The sequence below is a fragment of the Cucurbita moschata genome, unplaced genomic scaffold, assembly GCF_002738365.1.
Source record: "Cucurbita moschata cultivar Rifu unplaced genomic scaffold, Cmos_1.0 Cmo_Scf00018, whole genome shotgun sequence".
Lineage (NCBI taxonomy): Eukaryota > Viridiplantae > Streptophyta > Magnoliopsida > Cucurbitales > Cucurbitaceae > Cucurbita > Cucurbita moschata.
In genome coordinates this window covers 1,711,072-1,738,386 of record NW_019268534.1, presented here as the reverse complement: position 1 = coordinate 1,738,386, position 27,315 = coordinate 1,711,072, and the positions used below count along the sequence as shown (strand labels likewise).

At 35.8% G+C, this 27,315-nt stretch overlaps 6 protein-coding genes and 1 long non-coding RNA gene across 11 annotated transcripts; 5 read left to right on the top strand and 2 right to left on the bottom strand.

Moving 5' to 3' along the window:
- Positions 1–900: 900 nt before the first annotated feature.
- LOC111455845 (BTB/POZ domain-containing protein At1g03010-like) lies at positions 901–5,503 on the top strand. Of its 3 annotated transcripts, XM_023097470.1 has the most exons (5): positions 901–956; positions 1,148–1,363; positions 3,163–3,229; positions 3,562–4,761; positions 4,831–5,503. In XM_023097470.1, exons 1-5 carry the CDS (start codon positions 922–924, stop codon positions 5,371–5,373), a joined length of 2,061 nt encoding a protein of 686 aa, XP_022953238.1. In that variant the 5' UTR covers positions 901–921; the 3' UTR covers positions 5,374–5,503. The 3 variants fall into 3 exon arrangements, with proteins under 3 accessions (XP_022953238.1, XP_022953237.1, XP_022953239.1); XM_023097469.1 differs by having other exon boundaries at positions 925–1,363; XM_023097471.1 differs by lacking the exons at positions 901–956; positions 1,148–1,363 and adding an exon at positions 3,004–3,087.
- A 939-nt stretch (positions 5,504–6,442) lies between these two features.
- Positions 6,443–7,886, top strand: LOC111456224. Its single transcript, XR_002712722.1, has 2 exons — positions 6,443–6,551; positions 7,533–7,886. It is a non-coding gene; the product is annotated as an uncharacterized LOC111456224 (long non-coding RNA).
- Positions 7,887–8,941: 1,055 nt separating this feature from the next.
- On the bottom strand, positions 8,942–10,168 carry LOC111456223 (monothiol glutaredoxin-S1-like). The gene has a single exon (XM_023098038.1). It carries the CDS (start codon positions 9,499–9,501, stop codon positions 9,187–9,189), a length of 315 nt encoding a protein of 104 aa, XP_022953806.1. The 5' UTR covers positions 9,502–10,168; the 3' UTR covers positions 8,942–9,186.
- Positions 10,169–11,388: 1,220 nt separating this feature from the next.
- On the bottom strand, positions 11,389–15,190 carry LOC111456222 (OTU domain-containing protein 6B-like). The gene is made up of 3 exons (XM_023098036.1): positions 15,004–15,190; positions 13,141–13,248; positions 11,389–12,544 (listed from the first exon to the last, which is right to left on the bottom strand). Exons 2-3 carry the CDS (start codon positions 13,242–13,244, stop codon positions 11,686–11,688), a joined length of 963 nt encoding a protein of 320 aa, XP_022953804.1. The 5' UTR covers positions 13,245–13,248; positions 15,004–15,190; the 3' UTR covers positions 11,389–11,685.
- Positions 15,191–16,324: 1,134 nt separating this feature from the next.
- On the top strand, positions 16,325–23,272 carry LOC111456468 (glutaredoxin-C11-like). Of its 3 annotated transcripts, XR_002712765.1 has the most exons (5): positions 16,325–16,706; positions 17,009–17,109; positions 20,639–20,768; positions 22,088–22,151; positions 22,579–23,272. XR_002712765.1 is itself a non-coding variant. In XM_023098333.1 (3 exons), exon 3 carries the CDS (start codon positions 19,142–19,144, stop codon positions 19,448–19,450), a length of 309 nt encoding a protein of 102 aa, XP_022954101.1. In that variant the 5' UTR covers positions 16,325–16,706; positions 17,009–17,109; positions 17,877–19,141; the 3' UTR covers positions 19,451–19,646. The 3 variants fall into 3 exon arrangements, 1 of the variants encoding a protein (XP_022954101.1); XR_002712766.1 differs by having other exon boundaries at positions 20,662–20,768; positions 22,088–23,272; XM_023098333.1 differs by lacking the exons at positions 20,639–20,768; positions 22,088–22,151; positions 22,579–23,272 and adding an exon at positions 17,877–19,646.
- Positions 21,178–21,932, top strand: LOC111456467 (monothiol glutaredoxin-S11-like). The gene has a single exon (XM_023098332.1). It carries the CDS (start codon positions 21,441–21,443, stop codon positions 21,750–21,752), a length of 312 nt encoding a protein of 103 aa, XP_022954100.1. The 5' UTR covers positions 21,178–21,440; the 3' UTR covers positions 21,753–21,932.
- Positions 22,093–25,493, top strand: LOC111456466. Its single transcript, XM_023098331.1, has 2 exons — positions 22,093–22,683; positions 24,919–25,493. Exons 1-2 carry the CDS (start codon positions 22,566–22,568, stop codon positions 25,401–25,403), a joined length of 603 nt encoding a protein of 200 aa, XP_022954099.1. The 5' UTR covers positions 22,093–22,565; the 3' UTR covers positions 25,404–25,493.
- Positions 25,494–27,315: the final 1,822 nt, after the last annotated feature.

Genomic DNA, 27,315 nt, shown 5'->3' with positions numbered 1-27,315 from the left:
CATACGAGATAGTTTAAAACATTTTAAATTTCAAATTAGTTATAAAATTATTGTCTGGATTATGCTACTGGAAATCTAACTTTGTTCTATAATGTAATGATATTATTCGTTCATTTAATTTGTATAATTATATATAATTATTATTTATACACGAAACTAGGTAATCAATTGTGATATTTGTAATTTGTAAATTAAAATAAATTCGATTCAGAGGTCTAATAAAAAGTGGGATGAACTAGATTGAATGGACCGAATGATAATCAGACTCGAAACTCGATACTAAAGTATAGTCAAGGTTGATTTTGGTCACCTCGTCAACTATTTTTAGTCACTTCACGGTTTACTTAATAATATTAGACTAAAATGAACCGAAATAAAAATACCGAAATTAAAACAAACAAAATTTAAAAATACAACATAAATCAACGGATATAAAATATTTATTATCGATGAAAATAAATAATTCAAATAAATTATTTATTTTTATTTTTTAAAGTTAGGACCCGCTTTCTTTTTAAAGAATAGAATAAGGTTTACGTGTGAATGGAAAATCAAATTTATTTATTTATTTTAATTAAAGAATTAAGTGTATAAATCACTAAAATAATAATTTGTATATTGTTTATTAACTTATTATTAAATTAACGAATATAATTTTAATTTATTTTTTAAAAACAAATTATTGTACATAAAAAGACATTAAAAAAAAAATCCAAATAGTATCTTTTTGAAAATAAGATTGTAACTAACTTTCAAAACTACAACGGGTAAATTTAAAAAATCAGGATTTTATTTTATTTTATTTATTAAAAAAGAAAATAATTAAAAGAAAATTTATTTTTGTTTTTAAAAGGTAATTTTTTCGTGGGTGGCTCTCAATCGCCATGATTACAGTTTCTCCAAGCAAACAAAAACGAAGCCATGCTTATAAAACAAATGAAGAAAAAGTTGCAAATGTAATGGCGATTTCGTTTAACTCCTCTGTTTTTGCCTTTTGTTTTCCTCGATCTTGACTTTACCATTATAACTACTCATTAAACTAATGCTTTTCGAAGTCATCACATCCCCTTCAATCTTGCATGAGTTCATGTAACTTTCCCTTCACTCCATCCCCGTTTTTTTCTCACAAAAAGCTCTCGATTCGCAGTGGAGGAGAAGGATATGCAGGGCGTTCGATGTCCTGCAATCGATTTTGTTCGTGTAATTTGAAGTGGGTTTCGATTTCTGAGACGGGTTTCTTAGTTGGGTTTGAATTTTTTGTGTTTTTTAGAATGGGGGTTGTCACTGTTGCGGAGTTGAAGACGAGTATGTCTGGGAAGAGATCGTTGCGGTCGAGTTCGAGCATAAGGCATGCGACTGAGTGGTAGTCTCTTGAACTAACTCTTTATTCCTGTCTTTTTTAGTGGGTTTTTTTTTTTTTTTTTTTTTTTGTGTCTGCTATGTGTTTGATGAATTGCTTGAGAGAGTGTTTGGCTGTTTGAGAATCTGGAATGATGAGTGTTCTGTTGTGGAATTGAATTAGTGGTGATCTTTAGGAGAGTTGGATTTGGAAATCAATACTTGAATGTGATTTCATGGAAATAACAGAGTTGGATTGTTAGCTCCCTTCACTAAGAGACTGACCGAGTGAAACTAATGGCATGCTGTGACTAGAAATAATGTGGAGTGATCTGAGTTGGGAAGTTAGCAATGGCAGGATAGGTGAAAATTGGAGGACTCCTTTTTCACGTTTTGCCGAACTTCATTCTTACAAGCTTATTATAAGCAATTAAACGTCTTGATATGTGTGGCAGGGTGGATTCTCTATCTTGCTCTAGCTAGGACAAGAGAAAAAATGTAACGGCTTAGCCCATCAGTAGCCCACCACTAGCGGATATTGTCTTCTTTGTGCTTACCCTTTTGAGCTTTTCCTATGTGTATGCTAGGGAGATATTTTAACACTCTCATAAAGAAGGCTTCGTTCTCCTCCCCAATCAATGTGGGATCTCACGATTCACCCCCCTTCGTGACCAGCGTCCTCGCTGGCACTCGTTCCCTTCTACTCCAATCGATGTTGGACCCCCCAATCCACTTCCCTTTGGGGCCCAATATCCTTGCTGGCACACCGCCTCATGTCCACCCCCCTTCGGGGCTTAGCTTCCTCGCTAGCACATTGCTAGATGTCTTGCTTTGATACCATTTGTAACAGTCCAAACTCACCACTAGCAGATATTGTTCTCTTTGGGCTTTCACTTTCATGTTTTCCCTCAAGGTTTTTAAAACGCCTCTGCTAGGGAGAAATTACACCCTTATAAAGAATGCTTCGTTCTTCTCCCCAATCGATGTGGGATCTCACAAAAAGCTTGGTCCCACTCCTTTTTTGCTGAACTTTCGTGTTTTCCCCCTTTTAACCCTCTGAGGAGATCAAGCTTTTCTGGAATGGTATAAAACATCTCATTCTCTAAACTGTAATTTTTCTATCAAGCTAAGCTCTGGTTCACAGAGCTTCAAAAGTGTGGAAGAAAACACTAAACAGTAGAAAATAACAATAATCCATACCTTTGAGGTTGACCACCTTGAACATCTTGAGCCCACAGGACAAGTTCACGAGGCTTGGGGCTGATTTCTGTCTTCATTTGCTGCTTTATCATCAATTAATTTTGAGTTTTTCTATCTCTTGTTTCTCACAAAAGGACGGAAATTGTACAACATTTGACGCTGGATGACATATTTTATGGTTTTACATTCTATAAGATGATATTCATCGATCTCTTAAACCATAATGCGCCTATGGCCAATGGTTATCCCTAATCATTTGAATACTGTTGATATGTTCTATATACTAAGTTGGTCCATTTTGATACCCATAAGTCAAGATCTTAACTTTTTACTGTTTATCAGTTTCCTTCATCTTTAATAATAGATCCATTGTTTTCAGAATGGGCCACTATGTTTGATAATATGTAATCCAGTGTTCTTGTCCATAATTTTGAGGTGTAGATAAAATCCTGTCACTTCTTTCATGCAAACAGAAAGTTTTCTTTTTAATTTTATTTGGCTGATGATAATCTTGCAAGGTCCTTGCCAACACTAACAAGTAACAAGCATGTATGCTCGATTTGCTTATTCGTTCGGATGATTCTTCTCTTTTTGTTATCATTCTAACCAGTTGATAAATTGCAGGCCGATTTCTGATGTCGCCAGTGATCTCGTGATCGAAGTTGGAAGCTCGAGCTTTGCACTTCATAAGGTAAGGAAAATCGGGTTCGGTTATCTTTTGAAATCGAATTCTATGATTTATATTCATCTAGCTTAACTCGATCTGATTTTTCCAGTGCAATCCAACATCAACATGGGATATTACGATTGATAATGCTTCTAGTTCTGGTTTGTTGCTTAGATAATAGAAATTTCAAGAAAGATTCACCTAGAACATTGCATTAACTTATGAACCAACTGTAACTGTGTATAGTTTGTCTTGCTTTGTTTGAAAAACGAAAACGACTATTGTAGAAGTTGAAGGAAATGGGTGATCGAACGAGCAGCTCCGTTCTTACTGTTACAATTGTCGATATTTTGCAGTTTCCTTTAGTTTCTCGGAGCGGAAAGATTCGAAAATTACTGTTGGAAGCGAAAGATTCAAAAACTTCCAGGGTTAACCTCTCTACTATTCCTGGAGGGCCTGAGGCATTTGAGCTAACTGCAAAGTTCTGTTACGGTATAAATGTTGAGATTACATTATCAAATGTTGCCATGCTGCGTTGTGCTTCTCATTACTTGGAGATGACTGAAGAGTTTGCAGACAGAAACTTGGAAACCAGAACTGAAACATACCTAAAGGAGACGGTATTTTCGAACATATCGAACTCGATATCTGTTCTTCACCGTTGCGAAAGTTTATTACCTTTGTCAGAAGAGATCAATCTGGTAAGCAGACTTATCAATGCCATTGCTAGCAATGCTTGCAAAGAGCAGCTGACTTCTGGCTTACTAAAGTTAGATCATAACTATCCCTCTAAAACTGCTCTTAACATCGAACCTGAAACGCCATCGGATTGGTGGGGGAAGTCACTAAGCGTGCTCAATCTCGACATCTTCCAACGGGTTTTATTAGCCGTGAAGTCAAAGGGTTTAAAACAGGATATGATCAGCAAGATTTTGATAAACTATGCTCATAACTCTCTTCAAGGCCTTGTTATCAGGGACCATAATTTGGTGAAGGGAAGTTCCTTAAATTTGGAACTGCAAAAGAAACAGCGGGTGATTGTGGAGCCAATTGTTAGCTTGTTACCGACGCAGTCTCGGAAGAGCCCGGTTCCCATGGTCTTTCTCTCGAGCTTGTTGAAAACAGCAATTACTGCTTCGGCTTCGACTTCTTGCAGGTCGGACTTGGAGCGACGGATGGGCTTGCAATTGGACCAAGCTATTCTTGAGGACATTTTAATTCCTTCAATCACTCGTGGGAGCAGCCATGGCAGCATGTATGATACAGATTCAGTAGTGAGGATTTTCTCCATCTTTCTAAACTTGGATGAGGATGACGACGACAACGATTGTCACTTGAGAGATGAAAGTGAAACGATGTGTGATTTCGACAATCCTGGTTCGCCTAAACAAAGCGCGATTCTCAAGGTTTCTAAACTATTGGATAATTATTTAGCAGAAGTTGCACTTGACTCGAACTTGATGCCATCGAAGTTCATAGCACTAGCAGAACTACTGCCTGATCATGCTCGGGTGGTAAGCGATGCCTTGTACAGAGCTGTAGATATCTACCTCAAAGTAAGCATCTCTCTCACTTGTCTCCTCTGTTGCAATTTCGCAGTATAATGTGCTTATGATCCTTCACAGGTTCATCCGAACATCAAAGACTCCGAGCGTTACCGCCTTTGCAAAACCATCGACTGTCAGAAGCTATCTCAAGAAGCATGTAGCCATGCTGCACAAAATGAAAGGCTACCTGTGCAGATGGCAGTACAAGTGCTCTACTTTGAGCAGATCAGGTTGAGGAATGCAATGAATGGTAGCCACAATCAGTTCTTTTTCGGGTCATCCAATGGTAGCCAATTTCCTCTACGATCGAGCAGTGGCGCTGGAAGTGGAGCCATCTCTCCACGAGACAATTACGCATCGGTTAGAAGAGAGAACCGTGAGCTGAAACTCGAAGTTGCTCGAATGAGAATGAGGCTGACTGACCTGGAAAAGGATCATGTTTCTATGAAGCAGGAGCTTGTAAAGTCTCATCCTGCAAACAAGCTATTCAAATCATTCACCAAGAAATTGTGTAAGCTCAATGTTCTTTTCAGGATGAACAGCCTCAAACCATTCGGGACAAAGAACAGTTCCGAAAACCGGTTCCCGTTTCAAAAGAGAAGGCGACATTCGATTTCATGACGATGAATCTAATGAACTTTGATCAGTGAAAGTGAGTGTGTATAGTATAATCCAGTGAGGTTGATAGTTACTGAGTGTTGATTCTGGCTGTTGCTATTGTTCATCCCAATCCCTTTGATGCTTTTTTTTTCTCTTTCTTTTTTGGTGGGTAAGTCTCAATGCTCGAATGCAGGCATTGATCTGTTTATGTGTCCTTTAGTCCTCTCGTACTAGAAAAAGTCCTCTCGATGTGTGAGATCCTACATCGAGAAGTACACAAAGTATTCTTTATGAGAGTGTGAAAACTTCTCCCTATTAGACGCGTTTTAAAATCGTGAGGCTAACGATAATGCGTTACAGGTCAAAACGGACAATATCTATTAGTGGTAGCTTTGACTATTACACAATGGTCTCATGTCCAAACCGATTATGGATTGAATTGTTACAAAATACTCTAAACCAGACTCACATACTGCTTTGAGTTTTGCATACAAGTTAAAGGTCCCGACTCGAGGCAACCACTAGATCAAAAGTTTATAATTAAGTGCGCTCCAGGTTAGATTGAATCATTTGACGCTCTCCATGAATATCATATCAAATACAAAATATTATTACAAAATTACATTAAATTTGATACAAAGTAGAGACCCATGTATAGTTTAATAATAATAACATCATCTTATATTTGTCATAATGAGAATAAGACAGAAGGGACAAAGCAATTGACATCCCATGGCTTATGTTTCATGTGGAAGTGATTGTGTTTGAACTTATGTTACTCAAATATATATATATATTTGTTTTTTTTAATTAATTAAAATTTTAATGGATACCATCAATTATTTTGATTTTCTTCATAAAAGCAAAATGAAGTGATAGTTTCTAAAAGTTGGTATTAAATATTAGAAAAAGGAGATTATTAGCTAACAATTCTGTTTTTATTTCAAAAATCAAAATAATTAATTGAATAAAAACAACATTAAAAAAAGGGTAAAAGGTTCCACGGTTCGATCCTCAGCCATTTCGTTTTTAAAAATTTGCTTTTTAAAATGACAAAAACCCAAACGACGTCGTTCGCCGTTGCATTTATAAGCTGTCTCTCAACGCGCGCGCGACACAATACAAGAAGCTCAGTCCTCAGATATGCCTCTTTCATTTTCTCGACTGGGAAAATCCATCCCCTTCTCCGGCCTTTTCAGGTAATCTCTCATAACTGGTTTCTGGCGATTCTTACCATCGTTGGTGCTGAAAACTTTATGTGAATGTAAGATCTTAGGAACAAGAAGTGATTATTTCAACCTTCGTCGTAAGGATGCCATGGAGACTGAAGTGATCTCAGTGTTTACAACAGTTTTATGTTGATGTCTCTGCATTTTTTTCTTCCTTTTGGTAGCTTTTGTTAGAGTTTTGGTGACTTCTTTTACTTCTTTTTCCCGAGAGGTGCTAAATAGTTTGATTGAAAAATCGTTGATACTTTGCTTTTGTTGCAATAATATGATTTATCTATCGGTTTAAATAACATTTTGGTTTGGATAGTTTTGAGTCTTGTTCAATTTTAGTCGCTTTACTTTCAAATGTTTAATTTGAGTTCGGATACTTTTGAATAAATCTTAAATTTAGTCATTCAAACTTAAATTTTATTGAAATTGATTGAATAATAATAGTAATAATTTTATGCAATGCACTATGTCAATATGTTTCCAAAATCTTGTAGGGGTTAAATTCAAGATTTATTGAAAGTACAAGTATCAAAACTGTATCTTAGAAAGTATAAGGATCAAAATGAACTTTTTTTTTTATTTTTTATTTTTGATGTGAAACTATGATTTTAGTATGTTCTATGTATTTAGTTTTGATGACATATTAGATGTGTTTTATGGTTCTTCTCAAGTCCCTGTTCTAACTACAGGTCGCACTCAGTGTTTAGCGGATATGTTCCTTGTTACCCCAGTAAGATGTTTGCTTTAAAGAAGTAGCCTATTGAAAATTCTTGTTTCCTATCTAACCTATATTTTAAGATGATGAGGGAGCTTTTTAGAATTGTTTCGAGTAAGTGAATACTGATTCAAGTGTGGAGTAGCTTTTAACTCTTAGTCTAGAAAAGTGCACAATAGCCTTAACTTTACAACTTATCTAATTGTTTCTGGACATCTCCTAATGCTTTCCTTTCCTTTGTATAGGCAACTGGAGCAAGAGATGGAAACTGTCATAAGGGTTTTGCAACCTGGACCTTTGGGAATTATTGAACACAAGTTTTCTGCTGAGGAGATGCGCCGGGCACAATCCACTGTTCGGGAAGCAGTAAATAATTGGCGGAGGAATTCAAGTATTTTAAAATAAAAGCAATATTTCTAGTAAGCATGTCTAGGAAAGAAACTGTTTCTATAGTGATATTGAAAGACATGTTTGTGTAATTTCTTAATGAAACTCTCAACAAAAATTAGAATAAATAGTGACATTCACTAAACTTGCAGTAAACTTGTACTGAAGAATATGAAATTGATAACGATAATGAACCTCCAGGGTGTTTGACATTCGTTTGAAGAAAGTTTTATGGACCATCCAAACATGGTGGGAATGAAGTGTATAGCAGCCATAGAAGAAGAACATGTAGATCTTTTCCTCTGTAATTTCTGCTAATAACAGAATGTAGTGATAGGACACATGGGGGAAGACAGTGATTAGGAGTGTGATGTAAGGGAGGGAACTATTTAGTCGTTTTGTAGGAAAGAACTAGGGCCTTCGATCTTCATTTTGGAGAGAACTTGAATGTATGGTAGTTTTTTTTAAACTTTTGTGTGTAAATTGCATACTACCATCAAGTTCACTTCTCTAAAACTATAAGAATTCTGTAATGGTTAGCACATGAAGAGCCTCATTTGGTTTCTACTTTCTTCCTCCCAACTGTTCATCCATTGCTCCCTTTCATCTTTGGCATTCTTTTTTGTTTTTGTGTCTTGTGAAAATACTTCCCACTAATTCAATGGAGATCAGTGTCATCCAAGGCAATCTTGAATGATTGAGAAGAAAAATGTTTTCATTAGCGTTTGGTAGTGCTTTTAGGGTAAGAACACATTTTCTTACTAAAGTTGGAAATTCTTACTCCTTTTCCTTCTCTGTTTAGTCTGTTCCCTTTGAGTGGTTTAGCAAAAAATGAAAAAAAATGAAAAAGAGCCTCAAGTTAGTCTCCTTGTTGTTATTAACTTTGACATAATATCCCATATTGTTACTTCCTTTCCTTCTAGATTTCCAAGACTTCTCTGAAATTTGGGATCTTAGCAACTATTTACACCTTTGTAGCAAATTTGGGATACAAAGGTATAGCTAAAAGGTGGGGATGACTGTTCTGGGATCTTTTAAAAACTCTTAAATGGAAGAAGGGAGTTCTTATTGCTGAGGTACTTGTCAAGTTGTCATGGCTGGTTGTAGTTCTTATTCCCAAAGTCACTAGTGTCATATGAAACCAAGCTTATTTCCACTCTCATTTTTCTTTTACTTCCATAATCTGTTTTATTACATGCTACGTCTCTAAAGGTGCAGAAGAGCATTTATTGGAGAAAGAAAACACGAGCCATTTTGATTCATTGTGTCTCTTGTAAATGCTATAGGGATCCCCTCTTTATTTAGCATGATCAGTGTGTGTTATATGAAGAACAAGAGGGTAAAAAGTGCTGTCAATTCTTAACTTTGGAAGTCAAAATAGAGTCAAGAGTCCCCAAACCAACCAACAAAGTAGAAAAAGGAGAAAAAGAAGAAGAAACGAAGTAAAAACGAGAAAACGTGTATTATCAGCATATTTCTCAAGAGTTTTGTGCTGAATTTACAGCTTTTGTTTCAAACCCATATAGCTCTGGCACTCATGAGCAATGGCATAAGCTCGTTCCTGACCTGCAGGCTCATGAGCTCTCTGGCACCACCAATTAACTTCTGCCCAATGAACACAACAGGCACACATGGCTCGCATCCTAGTTGAAGCAGCAGTGTCTCAATCTGATGCCCATTGGGTATCTCATCAAGCTCATACACTGTAGGATTAGCCCCAAAGCTTGATATGAGTGTCTTTACTGTATAGCTCATTGAGCATTGGCTTCTACTGAAGATCACTACTGGCTTCTCGGCCACCAACCCTTTCACTGCATTCATATCCATGGCTCTTGGAAATGTGATCTTTCTGTTAAGAAGGAAGCTTGGTTTTTCTTTTTTTGTTGATGAGTGTTAAGCTCCCACTTTGATCTATTTATACTGTGGTGGAATTTCATGTCATAGGGTTGTCTGTTCATTTTCTGCAAGTTGGAATATCAGAATCTCTGCCCGGTTTTTCCTTTTAGTATTGCAGGTAGCTGTGTAAGCAGATTTTTAAAATACCATTCATGACACTTGATATTTGATAATGACAAGGTGCAGTCTCATGGAAAAATGTAGAGACAGTTAATGCACAAATCAAAGTTGGACGAATGAGTGAAAGATTGGTGAAATTCTGGAGCCATTTCTTCTAGTTTTAGCCATTAAGAATATTGGAATTCACCATTTGTTAAATAGGTCAAGGCTTCTTATTTGGCATTTATTGTAAACATTTCATTATATTTGTTTTTGTTTTGTACTTTTTATTCTGTTTTTCTCTCTATTTCCTTGTCATTTTCACATTGCTGAACTTGGCTTGGCCTAACATATTTTGGAGTATCTTCTTAGTTGGAGATAAGAGCTTGTTGAGGCTTATCCAATTCTAAAGAAGTTTTGGATTTTACTTTTTTCCTGTGCAAGATTTGGCAGCCATTTGTAAACAAAACAACGCAGGGAAAGGCTGGAAAAAGCCAGATCTTGGAGAATAAAGATGCTTTGGTAAAGGTGATCTTCCTAGCAGCCGTACATGAAGGAGATGACCAATTGAAGGTCCCACCAAATGATCTTCTTGGCTCTCGCCTTTTGCATCACCTGTCGGTAAATGCTTCTATATTCTGATAAAAACATATGTGCTGCGAATTTAATTGGTGATTAAATTTATAAAAACTTATATAAAAAGTTAGTCCTAGTGATGATTTAGCATGGTAATAGATGACATTAAAATTTTATGATACTCGTTTTTCTCTCTTTTTGTTGGCTACATGATTCAAATTTAGAATTTGAGTCTATATGTAAAAAGAAGTTAAGTGACCTAATAGCTATGATGTGTTGGATTGATCATTTCAATTTTAAGTTGAATAGAGTTGATAATTTGAAAATAGGTTGAATATGCTAGAAATTTGTTAGACACAATTTTTAAAGTTCAAAGATTGATTAGATATTTAGTTAAAATTTTATAAACCTGTTGTTACAAACATGAAAATTGATACAAAATTTGTAATCTAAAGGAGAATGTATTGAAGATTTTGCCAAGGCCAAGGTAAAGATTCTTACGTTTTGATTTGAGAGTTAAAAGGTTGTAAAGGTTCCTTGTTTTTCTGATTACAATTCCATGTCCAGCCCAAATGAAAATTGGAATGAATTCCAAGGGAGGAATTACCAATTAGCTAAGCTGACATGACTTATCCTTCAATTGTCTCTTGTTTCATTGAAAGGGCAAATGAAAATAGTCTGCAAATCTTTTCAGCAGGAACTGTCAAGATAATTTATGAGATCAGGAATAACAAAAATTCCCAATTAAGGCATAGAATCTTCTTGCATGAGAGAGAGCCCCTCTCTCTCTCTCTCTCTCTCTCTCTGTTGGCCAAGTGGTATTGTTCTTGGTGTTTTCTTATTCCAAGAGCTTGATGTGAACATTTAGAACATATCTTCTTGTTCTCAATTTTTAGATGAGGTACCTTTTCTTTAGCTTTTCTGCATCAAGGGGTTTTAGGTTCCACATCTTTCATATTTGCAAGCTCAAGCTCAACTATTGGTTGATTGCTTTTATTGATGTTGTGTTTATGAAATAAGATCAAAACTAGACAATGAGCCTAGAACATATATGTTTTGAGATTTGAATCAAAGATAATCAGGTTGTCAAGAGTGACTTCTTAAACTATAACATTAATCACTCAAAGCCATTTCTTTGGGTAATTGAGATATACTCCATATGAGTGAGGAAATTTGCATTCAATCCAGTAAAAGCCTGTGTAGCATAGGAAAAAAAGACAACAGATAACAGCCCATGAAAGTGTTGTTATATAACCAGGAGAACTTGATTCGGCTAATCGAAGAATAAATGTGAGGAAGACTAAATATCTATGGAAGGAAACAAAAAGAACATTATATATTTTACCACACCTCTTGTCCTTTGGGTACAGACTCAAGGCTCAAGATATGGCAGAATAAATGCCAAAGTAAAGTGGCCCTTCATGATATACCCTCATCTGGTCATACAGGAACCACAGAATTGTAGTGCTCTCCAAGTCCGAAGGCATGCTTATGGTATGACAGCCTAACGCTTGAGTTTAGTACGCCGTCTGACTTGTATTCCTTCCCCATTTCCACATCAGGGAAGCATCCTGAAAATATCATGATATGTTTTTTAAGGCAATGGGTTAAAGCACCAAGTTCCAGCTGCCCGCCCCATGCTGCTGTTGACTCGATTTCCTTGCAGTAGTTTTCGAACCTTTCAGCCATCGAAACATCGGAATTCCCTTCTACAACGTTGTCTGAGAGGAAAAATGGCATGTAATCAGTTGAATGGTCTCTCATGTAAGCTGCTACCATTTCACGAAGTTCTTGGTAATTGTATGGAGATGAACCTCCTGAAAGGAGGGCTAACTGGCTTTCGACTGCTCTGTATAGGCAATGCCCATCTGGCTTGATTTCGTTAACAGTCAAACCAAGAGGTCCAAGCTTCTTTTCCAATTGTTCATTCTCAATCATTCTATCACTCACAATGTTGCTCTGCTCCTCTTCGATTCTTCGGTCTCTTTCTGCTTCTTGTTGAGCTCTCTTCTCCCTCCGTCTCGTGCTTTTGCTTGGCTTTGAGTGATCGGACTGAGCTGTCGTAGATACTCCAGCTATGGCCTTCACTAGATTCTCAATATTGTTTTTTTCATTTCCATTACTGTCACTGAAGCCTAAGGACGCAAGTTCTTCAGTATGCTTCTTTTTTAGCTTTGCAGAAAGTTGAGATATCTCTTCCTCCACCTGCTTTTTCTTCATTTTTTGTTCAGCTTTGCTACCTCTAGCAGCTGCCTTTTTAAGTTCGATTTCTTTGTTCTGTAACTGTGATATTTCTTTCCTGCATACAGGTGAAGTAATTGCACAACAATATGAATAACGATAAATACAAATTCTATGAGCACTACAGACACAAAATGTTAACAATACTCCATGCAGTTGAAACGCAAAAGTAAACTTTATCACCAATTGTACCGAGGCATCAATCATGATAAAGCCCTTTGTTTCATATTAATATATGTCTTAGACACGTGCTCATACTGCAGTAATTATATGTTATCCTATAAGCTTCGGTTCTGGGGCAATTGAACACAGCAAAATATGTATAAATTGAGCAATTGTAGTTGAAATGCTGCCTGGTAGACTTAAAGAGTGTAAAGATCTAGTGAGCTTTTTAACACTTACAAAAATCAAGTTAATCAATAGACACTGGATCTTGATATGTTTTTAATGTAGTGCCCCAGATGACTACAACCCTAAAGTTCTGATGAACATTTAAAGACTATGAAAATCAAGCTGGAACTATATATCAAGTAGCCAACCCTTCTGCGGGGTGATGGTGAATAAAAATATATAATTCAAATACATTAAATACCACATGCAACAAGATGAAAGAAAAGCCAAAGATGCAAGACGAAGTGTCAAATTTTTATTTACCTATGTCTTGAAAGCATTTCATCACGAGTCTCATGATTCTCTTGAGCTACTGTATCTGAGACAGTTTCAGATGATGTGTCCTCTATTTGCTGAGTGACTTCCATATTCCTGATACATAAAAGCGAAAAAAACAGAGTATGTAACACCCATCAAAAGCTTCAATTCAACTTCCTCAAGTTATTAAATAACTGATTAGTCTAAAAAATATAGCTCCAGTAAGTGCGTTCTGACCACAAATTAACAGGAAGAATTGAACGTTTAAGCTACTTGTAAATGTGGAAGTTGAGGCCTTGTGGGCGTGGTGTGGTGGGGTAGGGAACTGAATTAAAAATTTGGGGGAAGCGGGGCCAACTAAGAATTAACAATTGATGGACACAAAGCAGATTAGGAAGTACGAATTAGAAAATGTTTCAATTTTGAAATATTGTGAGCTGATGTTTACTACTACTACTACTACTTCCTAGTTCCTACAGAGAAGTTGAATAATTTTGTGTGTAGGAATTCCTTTAGTAACAATAGTTAGTTTTATTTATTTGGTATAGCCCATTACTGCTAGTTAATCATGTATTTGCCTGAAATGCATCCTTGCTTCTAATCTTAAATGCATCCTTTGGCTGAAAAACAAGGACGAATGCTCAAGCGTCTCTAAATCACATCAGAGAAGGTATAACGGCCCAAGCTCACTATTAGTAGATATTGTCTTATTTGGGTTTACCCTTAAGGCTTTAAAACGCATCTAGGTTTCCACACCCTATAAAGGGTGTTTTGTTCTCCTCCCCAATCAATGTGGGATATCACAATCCACCCCCCTTCAGGGCCTAGCGTCCTCGCCGGCACTCGTTCCTTTATTCAATCGATTTGGGACCCCCACCAAATCCACCTCCCTTCGGGGTCCAACATCCTTACTGACACACCGCCTTGTGTCTACCTCCCTCCCTTCGGGGAAGGGCCTCCTCGCTGACACATCGCCCGGTGTCTGATTCTGATACCATTTGTAACAGTCCAAGCTCACCGTTAACAAATAGTGTCCTTTTTGGGCTTTCCCTTTCGGGTTTCCCCTCAAGGCTTTAAAACGCATCTACTAGGGAAAAGTTTCCACACTCTTACAAAGGATGTTTCGTTCTCCTCCCCAACCAACGTGGGGTATCACATAAGAGCCTTCTAAAACGCAAGCTAGACGATGGGGACACCCCAACAATGTCCCCATCAAAGTAAATGACACGTGAATGGAATTATTATTCTAATAATAAATTTCTACGGTAGGAAGGCCAAAAGGAATCACTATTGCTCTACCAATCCTCCCAATAATTGAATCTCATAACCACACTGATACTTCCGTAGAAACATATATTTGAAGCCAAGAAATTTTTTTGGAACAAGAAGATAATAGAACACTTGGAACTAAGATTCATGGATTCTAACGTCAACGTTTTTTTGTCTTCCATAAGGTTTCATGAAATCTAAAGATACGCTAGAATCCTACAAGTTCCTTGACAACTTATTGACATCTATCTATCTATCCATATGTTCACACAAATTCATACGAGGAGTACATTATATCCTCCAATCAACAATCTAATTAACTAAAACAGCAACCAATCAATTTCAGAAACCAGTAGCACCATGATCTAAAGAATGCCTTCTCGTTCTTTTCTTTTACATGCTCTAAAACTAAAAACTACAATCCAGAACCGACTTCAAATATTAGAGGCGAAATTCAATTTGGAAAGTTCCAGTTCCAATTCCATGGTTAACAACCAACCAAAAGAAGAATACAAGAACATGAAAATGAAACTCAGATTTCACTCGGGGGAAGGCGAGTAATTCAAAACAAAAAAATTGGATTTAGATGACAAAATTTACCTCAGCAAATATCTTCTGCAAGAATAACTTAACAAACGACCCACGCGAAGCGTTCTTTTTTGAAAATCAACCAATTCCCCGCAGAAATTGAATACGAAGAGCAGAGCAGCAACAGCTAGGGCCAAAATAGACGGAAAAATGAAGCTGCAATGTAATGGGCGGGTGGAAGAAGAAACGGAACTGAGAGACGCTAGGGCATGACTGTAGTAGTCTCTTTACCTTAAAATGAGACCCTAAAGTTCAAGAATAATACGAAAATGCCACTGCTTCTTGAATACCGGTTCCATTTGTTTTGGGTTCGACCGCCCGCTTAACTCGATTGGTTCGGTTTGAACCGACCGGCTAATGATCCAACCTCAGCTGCAGAAGTTCGGTTTTGTTTTGTCGGCTCAATTCCCGGGTTTCTCTGGTCGGTTTAACCCAAATCCGTTCTAAATTTTAAATAAGTTAAAAGAGGAATGGTATTTTATAATGGATAAATTAAATATATATTTAATAAATCTCGCCTGATAAAAGCTTACTAAAATTATTTTAAAATAAAATTTTAATTGAGAGATGACTGTTTAATCTATCAAGAGAATAAGCTACGTCATTGTTGGACGAACACGATTCTTCACAATGGTATGATATTATCCACTTTGAGCATAAGCTCTCGTGGCTTTGCTTTAGGTTTCCCTAAAAGGTCTGATCCCAATAGAGATAGTATTATTTAATTATAAACGCATGATCATTCCCGAAATTAGTCGTGGGACTTTCATCATTCAACACTTTCCCTCGAACAAAGTAGGCCGCCCCTTAATTGAGGGGCGGCTTCTTTTCTTTTGGAGTCTTAGTCATTTTTTACCATGCTTTTTAGGAGCCTCGACTTCTTTTTCTTTTGGAGTCTTTTATTTGACATTTGAGAATTCTATTGGCATGACTAAGTTTAGGGCAGGACTCTGATACTATGTTAGACGAACAAGATTCTCCACAATGGTACGATATTGTCCACTTTGAGCATAAGCTCTCGTGACTTTGCTTTGGGCTTCCCTAAAAGGCCTCATCCCAAGATAGTATTATTTGATTATAAACGCATGATCATTCCCTACATTAGCTATGAGACAGACTTTCGAATTATATTAAATATTATATTATATTTTTGTTTATGAATTATTATTAAATTTATTATAATGTTTGAAGTTTTTTTAATAGAAATTATATTGAAAAGAAAAGAAATATGAGATATTAAGACAATTAAAATAAAAAATTTAAAACATTATTTATTTGAAATATTATATTAATTATTTATGGCGGTTCTTAAACAAAGATTTGATACCCGACACATACATTTCATATCCATGAAATCAATTTTCAACGGGGTTTTTCAACTTTTCGTTTTCAGGCTTGCATCATACTTTGATCAAATCTTGAATTCCATATTGGTGGAATCAATTTCATCCTTTTTTTTTTTTTGGCGGCTTGCATCATAATTTGATCATGAAGTTTCCCTCGCATTTTTATCATCAAACTCGAATTCTCCTGAGACAAATGCCAAGGCGGTGAAAGCGATTGAAAAATTTGGAGCATGAAAAGACAGCGCGCATCTTTGTAAATGGAGACTATTCGTTTCACTCGCTCTCTCGAATCTTGATCACTCAATTATACGTTTACATTATTGGAGTGGAATCTCTCAACTTGAAGAAGGCTCCGCTTCTTATCAATCTGTAAGTGAATTTACTGTAAGCAATTACCGCTTAAATTTGCTCTGTTGTGATGAATTTTCTTCCGTTTCTGACGGATTTAAGGAACTTAAGAGCTGAAGTTTTTAATTGTTTCCAAGGAGGACTTGTTGAATTTGTTGAATTTGTTGATTTTGATGGTGACTTCTTAGTCACATCTCTTTAATCTTGAGATTCACGCTTTGCATCTCTATCCGCCTCCTTCATTCGTTGACATTCCCTCCTCCACCATTTATATAACCAGTTGGAAGCTGACTTATCTAGCTTTAGATTATTCCTTGTATCAGGATGAGGATATGCACAGCCTGCGCGTGACGCGTCCAGATTATTATGCGAGATAGGTTTTGTGGAGAATTGAATGGATTCAACACTATGAACGGCAAGCAATGTATGTTGTTCACTCACTTAGAAGATTTTTGTGGAGAATGTATTAAATGACTAAATTCATGATAGATTGAAAACTCAGGTTCTGTAGCTGATAATTAAGCTTTAGCTCAGAATTCTGGGATGTTATTTACTCCATATTATTATTGATCATCTCGTGAATCAAGTTAACATCAGCCTCATATTTGGGAAGCGGTGTAGTGTTGAAAATGTAGTAAATTGAATATACTTTAGAATTGTTTGAGAATATATAAATGATTTAATTTGCCTTAGTTTTTTTTTTTAAAGCTTTTAGAAGTGGCGATGATTTAATAATGATGACCAAAACATTTGATTGGTGGAATTTTCTATCGAAGTCTCCCTCGATAATTTGGAAATTGTGACACTTGGAAAACTATAATATTCTTATGGACAAACTTTCTCTCTATAATTGATGTTTACAAAACTGAAAGTTCATTCTATATGTAGAGATACTTAATATACTTATTTATTATTATTATTATTATCATTTAAAAATATGTTATACTATATTGGCTATATGTTGAAGATTTGTTTGAGTGCTAACTGTAAAAATAGAGTCCACTAAGAGAGAAATCTGAATATCATGCTGTTTACTACTTATTTAATGAGCTTTGAGCACAGTGATATCTATGAATTCCCAATTTTAAATGATGGCAGCAAACTAGTAGAATATTCCCATCTTGGAATTTTCATGCATTTTAGATCATGTAGAACAAAGATGAAGATGCATTGACATCTAAGATTCTATAGGTGAAATAAAGAGGGTTTGAGAGGATGGTGTAGGGGTTAATTGAAATGCTGGCCTTATCCTCAACTGATGACAAGAAAAAGTTTGCAGCAGAATCTTAATGAGGGAGAATCAATGGAAATGGTGACCCTTGCTTTTAATATACCAGTGAGCATCGTGCATTTTATCTTCATATTTTACTAGAAATAACATCTCAATGCCTCAAAAGTTTGTTTGATGGAGATATGTAAGAATCTGTCCGAGTTTCGTCATTCAGTTTTATATTTTTCCATTTTACTTTCCTTCCTGGAGGGGGTGGAGATAATTGATGTCCTACTAAGGTGTTCTGATCCATATGTTTATGGGACCGATGAATACAGTGATGGAAATGAACTGGCTAAACTCTTATTAATCTCCACATCAGCTGCAGACGTAGAATTCACTGCATTGTTCAAGTTGCAGGCATGTCCAATATGAATTGATGCCATGTCCTCGTAGCTTTGTTCCTTTCTAACAAATTTCCTCGTAGCTTTGTTCCTTTCTAACAAATTTCAAGTGTGAATTGAATTGGGGTTGACATTGTTCTGATATGAAGGGACCGACATCTAACCCTTCTTTCAAAGGGAGAGACTTTCCATCAATGATGGTTGTAAAAAGATTTTATTGATGTTTTCACTTAGCTTATAATAAATCAAATTCTATTTCCATATTATGTGCTCGAGATTTCATTAAGGCTAGTTATGAAATTATTGATATTCTTGATGGCCGATGCCATCACCCCAGTTGGCCAAATAGAAGTGCTTTCTGGTAATGTTTTTGTGTTATGTATCTTCTTTATTCCAACTATAACGGGGTTTTACATAGATTGAAGGATACATCTTTAGATTAAGTGATGCCATATGCAACTTTGTTTGTGAAAAGAGGGTCACTATCAAGCAAATCATCGATAAGGGCCATTTTCCTTATCCAAAACAACTATCTGAAGGAACTTGCACTTTTCTATCCAATTACTTATGTCTTCCAAATTGTTTCGACTAAACAGTTCAATCCACTAGCCCTTCACCAGCCTTTATAAATACATTCGTTTATGCAAAGTCACCATGTCAAAACCTAAGCAAACATACAACCTTACTTCCATTCTTTCAGCTTCTTGTTCCTTGCTCCTCTACAAGCCTTTGGCTTTTCTCTTTTCCTCCTGCTTTTGTTAGTATAACTGCAGCCATTTCACCTATCTTTAGATATTTGGGTTTAAATATCTTTTGGAAGGAAGAAGAGTGGTTGAATTATAATGGATAGATTGAGAAATTTGGCATCTCAGAAAGCAGTAGTGATTTTTTCCAAGAGCTCATGCTACATATGCCATAGCATCCAGACACTCTTTTATGAGCTTGGTGCAAGCCCTGCTATTCACGAGCTTGACCATGAAGCAAATGGGCGAGAAATTGATTGGGCTCTTAGAGGTCTAGGGTGCAACCCCTCTGTTCCAGCTGTGTTCATAGGAGGAAAATTTATAGGCTCAGCAAAAGATGTTATTTCTCTCCATGTTAATGGGGATCTGAAACAAATGCTGATAGATGCGAAGGCCATCTGGTTGTAATGCTACAAAAAGCTAAACCAGGTGGTTCTTTCTTTGTTTCGTTTTGTCCTTTTTCCCCCCTGCCTTTATAATGTTGAAAAGGCTCGTACAAAATGTTGTAAGAAGGCTCTGATAGTTCTTGAGTTTACTTACTGAACTGTATAAAATGAAGCCATACTTACCCTGAGATCTAAATGTAGGTTATCTTTTCCTTGAACTCAATATTGTTTACCTCTTCATGCATTACAAAGAAAAAGGAAAAAAATATTAAATATTGATTCCAACAAGCCCACTACACTGTCTACGTAGGATTAGTCTTCATTGACTGATTTTGTTATAAAAAGTGAATAATAAGATAGGGCAGCAGCATGAGAGGTTTTTGTGGGTAAAACTGGTAGTTCTGTTTTTCAAGTCTACCATTGATTAAAATAGGAAGATGCACCACTGAGGAATTATGCACTTGCGAAGAAAAATCTCTTCTTGCAAATTGAACTGTCTGAAGTTGTCATTGGCAAAATTGTGTACTTGTTGACGGTTGTGCTTTTCATTAGATCTTCATACTGCTGCCAGACTGATAACCTGTCTGTACACATCATAATACTTAATTATGAGGCAAGGCATGTTGATAAAGACATGCACATGACATTTCTGCCTTACAAATTGAGCTTCAGATACTAGTGATCTAGTTTAAGCATCACATGTGGCTGGGGTTAATTTGATTGATCAGCGCATAACATTTCATATTTAGTTATTTAGATCCTTTACTAGTTCAGGGACAACCTGGTGATGCTGTAACTTTTGTGCCTGCCATGAACCTTTTAAATATCTTGAGCCAAAACCAATTTTGGAGACAAAATCAATAAATGCATTGAATTATGCTTTATTGTGCAGCCAACATGTTTTCGACCAAAAAGTAAGTTAGAGGTTTGAATCCCCACCCCCAAGTGTTGTTCAGCTCAGGAAAAAACATTATGCTTTAATGTTCAATGCTATATACGTATATATGTACACTCATCTAAAATATCAATAGAGCGTGTCTGTACATGTAACCAAGAACAGGATATGCTCTGTTGACAGTATGAGCATGGTTATATACTAGATATTACATTGGAGAAGATTTTATGAAGCTATTATTTTTCAGAGAACTCTGTCAATTGAATAAAGGGGGAAAGTTCAATCATTCCAATTCATATATTTGTATAACACCAGGCTGTGGAACTTAACTCTGTTAGGTAAATGAAGCTTAGCAAGCTCCACATGCAAGGAATCATACAAGTTGGTGGACAGAATACAGAGAACTACAGCCACTGAAGCCTGTCTTCGTAATGATTCAAAGAAGGTGATTGGAGAATCTGGTATTTATTGATTGGCATTACAGAATTTCTTGCTTTTGTTTTATTGTTTCTTGATAGCTATATTCTCATTTCCACAAACTCTGCAAAGTGGAAGACACGGTCATTGTTTTTACACGTCAGACAAAGATTGATAGGATAAATATCGCCACTTAATTACATTACTAATACAAGTGTGATTAAATTATAATCTACATATATCATATGGTTAATTATTCGTATATCAGCATCATAAAATAGTCTTGCCCACTGAATTAAAAGACCTGTCAACTTGTCCAGCCTGTTTGTAACAGTAAAATTAAAAAGTTGCTTTTATTAGTTTGAGCATCTAAGGAAAGCACAAACTCTTTTGAACGTTCTTTTATATAAATATATATATAAAAAGAAAGCAATCTTCCTTATGTTGTCTCTATAAATAGTCTTGCATGCGAGCTCAAACTCATAATACAGCAAGCATCGGTATTAGTTTTCTCTTGCACATTTTTCCTTCAGTATTTAAAGCCTATATAACCATATTTGGACCAAATTTGAATAAATTTGGTCCAAAAAGGTTATAAGGTTTTAAACAAACTTGAAAGAAACCTTAGATATCCAGTATACTTTTGTTGTTGGGTTTCATTTCATCTGCAAGGAAAACTCTATCATATTAAGAAGAAGGCATGGATAAGGTTAAAAGGTTGGTTGCAGAGAGGAGTGTGGTCATATTCAGCAAGAGTTCGTGCTGCCTATCATATGCAGTTAACATTCTATTTGGGGAACTTGGAGTCAATCCTTTGGTGTATGAGATTGACCAAGACCCTGATTGCAGGGAAATAGAGAAAGCTCTCATGAGGCTGGGATGCAATGCACCAGTACCAGCCGTGTTCATCGGCGGAAAGCTGGTCGGATCTACTAATGAAATCATGTCACACCACCTTAGCGGTGATTTGACCAAAATGCTGGTGCAAAGCCATGCTTTGAATAAATACTAATTCTAATTAAATTATTCACTATTCTGTTGGAGAAGGAAAGCTAATAAGTTGGCTCAAGCTTAATAACGAATAGTTATGTGATGTCTCATGTGTCAAGAATTATGTAGCAATTGTTTAGCTGTGTAGTGTGTAATATGTTTGTCATTATTAATGAAGTCAGCTCCTATTTTATTGTGTTTATATTTTCACTGTTGGTCTCTGAGCATTTGACAAAGTTGCACTCTGTGCCTCTCCTCCTTTCCTTAATATGAAACCAATACGCAACTGAACTTTTGTTCCTAATTTGTCATATCATGGTGTAGCCTCATTTTTTGTTACTAATCCTTCCTTGTCAGACTCTTTGAGATCAAAAGTAGCTGGAAAATCTGTCTGCAAGTATCAAAGCATAAGCGACCCCAGGTACGACATACTCGTGGCTATACTTTCAATACTTTCGATGTTTTGGCTCAGTCTGAGTATCCAAGTGCCTGACAACGCTACATGCGTTGATCGTATTCGTTAAATTAGGATGCGCCATTGATCAGATACAATATTCTTGTCAAAGAGCCAGTTGGACTACTTGTTGGGTCTTGGTATTTTTTAAGAATATTGATTAGGAAGAGATTAATACGAAATGTAATGATCAGTAAAACCAACATAAATGTCACTATGAGATAATTCTACATAGCAATGCTCCACGTGCTATTACAAAAGTTGAAGGAAAAAATGCTCAACTTTTCCTGCATGTGGGGCTGCAGATTCTTCTACTTTTTCATATGAAGATAGGCATCAAATTCCATGATATTTATTCCCTTTTGATTTCCTTTCTTTTTTATGTCTGTGATAGTCTTCCCTTCAGCAGTCGATATCGTTAGCATAGATTTTGTGCCGGCTCAGCTAAAGGCAAGCTTCGTGATGATCGATCGAGCATCTCCACGACACCCTTATACAGGTACTTCCCTTTTTAAATTATAAAGAATATTGCTCAAATTAGTTCTTGGAAGTTTTTTTTAGTAGTAAAATGTTGGATTTTGATCACGACGGATCTGGTTCTGTTATGTTGTTTCTCTACTATTTACCATCTCTGATTGTTCAAAAGTTTTTTCTTTTATGATTTGCATTAGCCTTTCTGAGAATGGAAAGAATTTGTTCAGATAATTAGTAGAGGAATACTTGGCTTATTTTGGAGAGGGAAAAAGAACCAAAATAGTGGTAGAATGGTTAGGATTTTGGACAAAATCCAACCAGAGAACATTCAGTGGCGTTGTAGCCAATTAAGAAAGAATCAAGTCATTAGTGGGTCCAACAATGAAATTCCTAAGATTGGGGAAGAAATCTGTCAATTAATCTCACCCGTTTGATTTTTTTCTTTTTTTCTTTTTTTTTCTTTTATGGCTTGGAGAGCTGGATGGGAGATAAAACAGGATTTTGTTTGAGGAATCAAATAAATTGGAAAAAATAGGACCCCTAAAATGTATTCTAAACATATTTGGACAACTGATATTTGAACTTTATACCATATATGTGTAACTTCTTATTTTGCACAAATTTAAGTTTGATGGATACTCATAATCGACTATTAAATAATTCTATCAATCAGTAACTCTAGCATTGAGCATTAATTAGTGTCGTTCTTCTTTGAAGTTCCATTCATATTGTGTTATATTTATTTCATATTCATTGAAGGCATATGAAAGCAATATGTTAGGAGGCAAAGTTTGCAAATTTTTTTAAGAGGGTAACGATTATAATACTTGTTTTAGTTCAAATTACAACTTCGATAAAATTGAAAGTTTAGAGTAAAAATTGATACACATTTCAAGTTCTAGGGTAAATTCTTTTATTTTGTATGATATTTTGAGTTAAATGACTTATTTGGTACGTATGATTCCAGAATTAATTCTATTTCGTTTCTATGGTTGAGATGAATTCAATTTGATTTTTATGTTTCTTTTGGTCTAAGAATTGAGATATGGGGCCACTCTTTGTAATATGGCTAGAGTGGATGGTTTGTTTATTTATTTATTTGCATATAAAGTTATTCTTTCTTTTAGAATCACATGTTTTTTTTAATATCAATTTTGATTTTCAATGGGCATAAGAACCTTAAAAAGGGTATTTGTTTGGAGGGTTGAGATTAAGGTGGGTTAGCATCCTATTTTATTATCTTTTTTAAATTCTCCTCTATTTTCTTATTTGTTTGAAATTAAGTGTCATTTAAATTAAATCATTTTTCCGTATAACAATTAATTTTATCTTTACGTAATAATAGTATCTTTTATTAGTTGAATTTAGCAATTTATTGTACCTTTACATGGCAATAATATCTTTATTAATTTAGTTTAACAATTATTTTTTGTAGTCAATTCAATGCAAAAATGTTGCTTTTTGAGAACTCGCAGGTGAAATAAATAATTAAAAAAAAAAATCAAACTTTAGGGCTTTTTAGTTGCTTGGATTAAAAATATAATTTAACCAAAAATGTATTATTCGAATGGATAATTTTTAAATTAATAGCCGAATCTGTTGGATGATAAAAGTCTCAAATCGGCTAATTTAGGGAATGATCATGGGTTTATAATCAAAGAATATTTTCTCCATTGTTACGAAGCTTTTCGGGGAAGCCCAAAGCAAAGTCATCATGAGAATGTCTTTTGGAGAAGCCCAAAGCAAAGTCATCATGAGAATGTCTTTTGGAGAAGCCCAAAGCAAAGTCATCATAAGAATGTCTTTTGGAGAAGCCCAAAGCAAAGTCATCATAAGAATGTCTTTTGGAGAAGCCCGGGCGTGAGAGTTTATGTTCAAAGTGGACAATGACAATATTATATCATTGTGGAGAAAGACATTTTAGGAAAACCCAAAGCAAAATCATGAGAGCTTATGTTCAAAGTGGATAATGATGAGAAGCCCAAAACAAAGTCATGAGAGCTTATGTTCAAAGCGGATAATGACAATATTGGATAATGACAATATTGTATTATTGTGGAGAGTCGTGTTCATCTAATACAATCCACTCAATTATTATTATTTTAATAAAAGGAATAAATAAAGGCCATCAACTCTTATTATTATTTTAATAAAAAATAATAAATAAAGGCCATCAACTCTTATTATTATTTTAATAAAAAATAATAAATAAAGGCCATCAACCCAATAGTTTCCCCCCCCCCCCCCACACAACTATCAGGTGGGATAATTGATTTGAAAACGGAAGAATTCAAAGCCTACTCGCCGCCGGTCAAATCCGGCCAACTAAAACTCATTAATCCTAACATTTCTCGGATTATAAATAATGCTTCCATAATCCTTCACCTTAATCAACCACTCCCAGTTCAAATGGCTCCGATCAAATCTTTAATCTCCATAGCTCTTCTAGCTCTTCTCTTGCTCTCTGAACACCTACCCATTTCCGCCGCCGATCACGGCGTGGCTCCCAGTCCTCTTGCCAGAGTGTTTCGCCGGGACACCCTTCAGACGGCAGAGCGTCATCAAGTTGCAGAGAATGGAATTGGATATCAGTACTCTTTTGAACAAAAAATCAGAAGGCGAGCCCGACGAGCTGTTAGGCGAGCCGAAGGTCCAAGTCCATCGTCGGCGAATTGGAGCCAAACGTCGTCGTTTGGGGTCGGCTCTCTGCTGTGTCTCTGTACTGTCTTTGGTTTGTTTTTGTGAAGTGAATAATGGTGATTCACTACTCTGAATTTGTCATCGGTTTATTCATTTATTATTTTTTAATAAAAAATTTGAGTTGTATTTTACCAATTTAATTAAATTCATTTCCTATATTTTCTTAATATTTTGTTACATTTTGTCAATTTTTAATAATAAAATAACATTTTGAATTTACTCGATAAATATTGTATCGAAAGCAGCTCCAATCACTCTTACAATTTACCCATGAGCCAAGGCCCTCCACCAAACAGGAAGGGAAGTCCCATCTAGACGGAGAATGGAGAGTGACTGATAGAACATTTTTTAACTATCACATAGATAAACTCGGGAGACGATATTATATTTTCCTATCTACATCTGATTTTCTACTCCACTTTGCTTAATATTGAATTTTAATTTTTTAAAAAGTGTATTTGTAGAACTCAATTATCAAAATATATTGATTTATTATTCTTTTATCATTTTTAAATAAAGATATTAAGAAAATAAAATAAATAATAATAAATGAGAAAAATTAATATTGACACAAATAAATAAAGAATTTAGGATGAACATCTTTAATCACTCTCAAGCAGTTCAACAGCTGATGGCGGGGAGGCTTCGAATTCTCTAGCCCGGACGCTTCGCCGGAACGTCCTTTCAGACGGCGGCTCAGCCGACTGCAGAGAACTACGGCGAGTCCTCTTCGGAGGAGAAGACGAATGTTCATATTAAAAAGCGGATCCGACCATTGCTAATCGGCGGCCATAACCGTGCATCCGCCGCGAATCGAAGCCCAACGCCGCCTTTTGGCATTGTTTTGTTGGAATTGCGTTTCGATTCGTTTCAGGTTTCAGGCTTAGAATGTTCAAATTATTCGTTGATTTTATCAAAATTTAACAATATATAAAGTGAGCTAGAAAGAAATTTCTCCTACCTACCTCTCCCAAGAAAAATAAGCTACGCGTTTGTTAATAAAACCAAATAATATCATATGGACTAAACTGAAAGCGCGTCAAAAAGCGTGGGAGAAATTCAAATACCTGTTCGCCGTCGCAATCCATGGTCATCAATGGCGGCTGAATCAGACACTCGTCTTCCTAATCTTCTCTGTTTCTATATAAAATCCAAACAATTAAACATTATACCTTATCTTCAATTCCTCCATTCTCATCTCTATCGGCAAATCGCACAAATGGCCGCTCTCAAATCCCTAGTTTCCGTAGCTCTTCTGGCTCTTCTCTTATTCTCCGAATCCCTAACAGCTTCTGCCGTCGATCGTAGCGGCGATTCAAATTCTCTCACCGGGATGCTCCGCCGAAACGTCCTTCAGACGGCGGCTCATCAGATTGCAGATAACAGTGTCGAGTCCTCCCCCGAAAGGAAGATGAATGTTCATATCAAAAGGCGGATGCGACCAGTAGCAACTGGCACCCGTTCCTCGGCGGCGAATCGGAGCCGAATCGCTTCCATTGGCGTTGGATCTGTGCTTGTTGTTTTAGGGCTGTTCCTGTGAATTTGATGGATTTGGTTCTGTAAAAATTGGGATTTATTCTATTCGTTAATTTATTTATTTGATGAATATATATTTTTTTCTCTGGGTGTATTTAGTCTTTTTAAATTATTTCATTATATTAAATTATTAAAATACAAATTCCATAATGTCCATTAATTTACTTATTATTATTTTTAAACATTAAAAAATATATTTAAAAATGAAATAAAAAGTAAAATACAAATTTTTTTTTTATTTATATTTTTTTCTCACTTTTTATGGATAGAAAATTAAAAAGAATAAAATTTAAGTGAACACGAGCAAAAAGAAAAATATTCAAAAGTCAAACTCTTTTAATGTCGAACATTTATTCAAAAGTCAAACTCTTTTAATGTCAAACATTTATAAATTTATTCATTAATCTTATACGCAAAGCTT

What these genes read in the sequence shown, in the direction of transcription:
- LOC111456223 (XM_023098038.1), bottom strand. Translation starts at nt 9,501, where the DNA reads ATGGATATGAATGCAGTGAAAGGGTTGGTGGCCGAGAAGCCAGTAGTG.
- LOC111455845 (XM_023097469.1), top strand. Translation starts at nt 1,080, where the DNA reads ATGAGTTCATGTAACTTTCCCTTCACTCCATCCCCGTTTTTTTCTCAC. An exon ending in CGAGCTTTGCACTTCATAAG is followed by an intron (nt 3,230 to 3,561) that starts GTAAGGAAAATC and finishes GATATTTTGCAG; the next exon opens with TTTCCTTTAGTTTCTCGGAG. An exon ending in CTGTAGATATCTACCTCAAA is followed by an intron (nt 4,762 to 4,830) that starts GTAAGCATCTCT and finishes GATCCTTCACAG; the next exon opens with GTTCATCCGAACATCAAAGA.
- LOC111456467 (XM_023098332.1), top strand. Translation starts at nt 21,441, where the DNA reads ATGGATAAGGTTAAAAGGTTGGTTGCAGAGAGGAGTGTGGTCATATTC.
- LOC111456222 (XM_023098036.1), bottom strand. Translation starts at nt 13,244, where the DNA reads ATGGAAGTCACTCAGCAAATAGAGGACACATCATCTGAAACTGTCTCA. An exon ending in GAAATGCTTTCAAGACATAG is followed by an intron (nt 12,545 to 13,140) that starts GTAAATAAAAAT and finishes ACCTGTATGCAG; the next exon opens with GAAAGAAATATCACAGTTAC.
- LOC111456468 (XM_023098333.1), top strand. Translation starts at nt 19,142, where the DNA reads ATGGATAGATTGAGAAATTTGGCATCTCAGAAAGCAGTAGTGATTTTT.
- LOC111456466 (XM_023098331.1), top strand. Translation starts at nt 22,566, where the DNA reads ATGTCTGTGATAGTCTTCCCTTCAGCAGTCGATATCGTTAGCATAGAT. An exon ending in TCCACGACACCCTTATACAG is followed by an intron (nt 22,684 to 24,918) that starts GTACTTCCCTTT and finishes CACAACTATCAG; the next exon opens with GTGGGATAATTGATTTGAAA.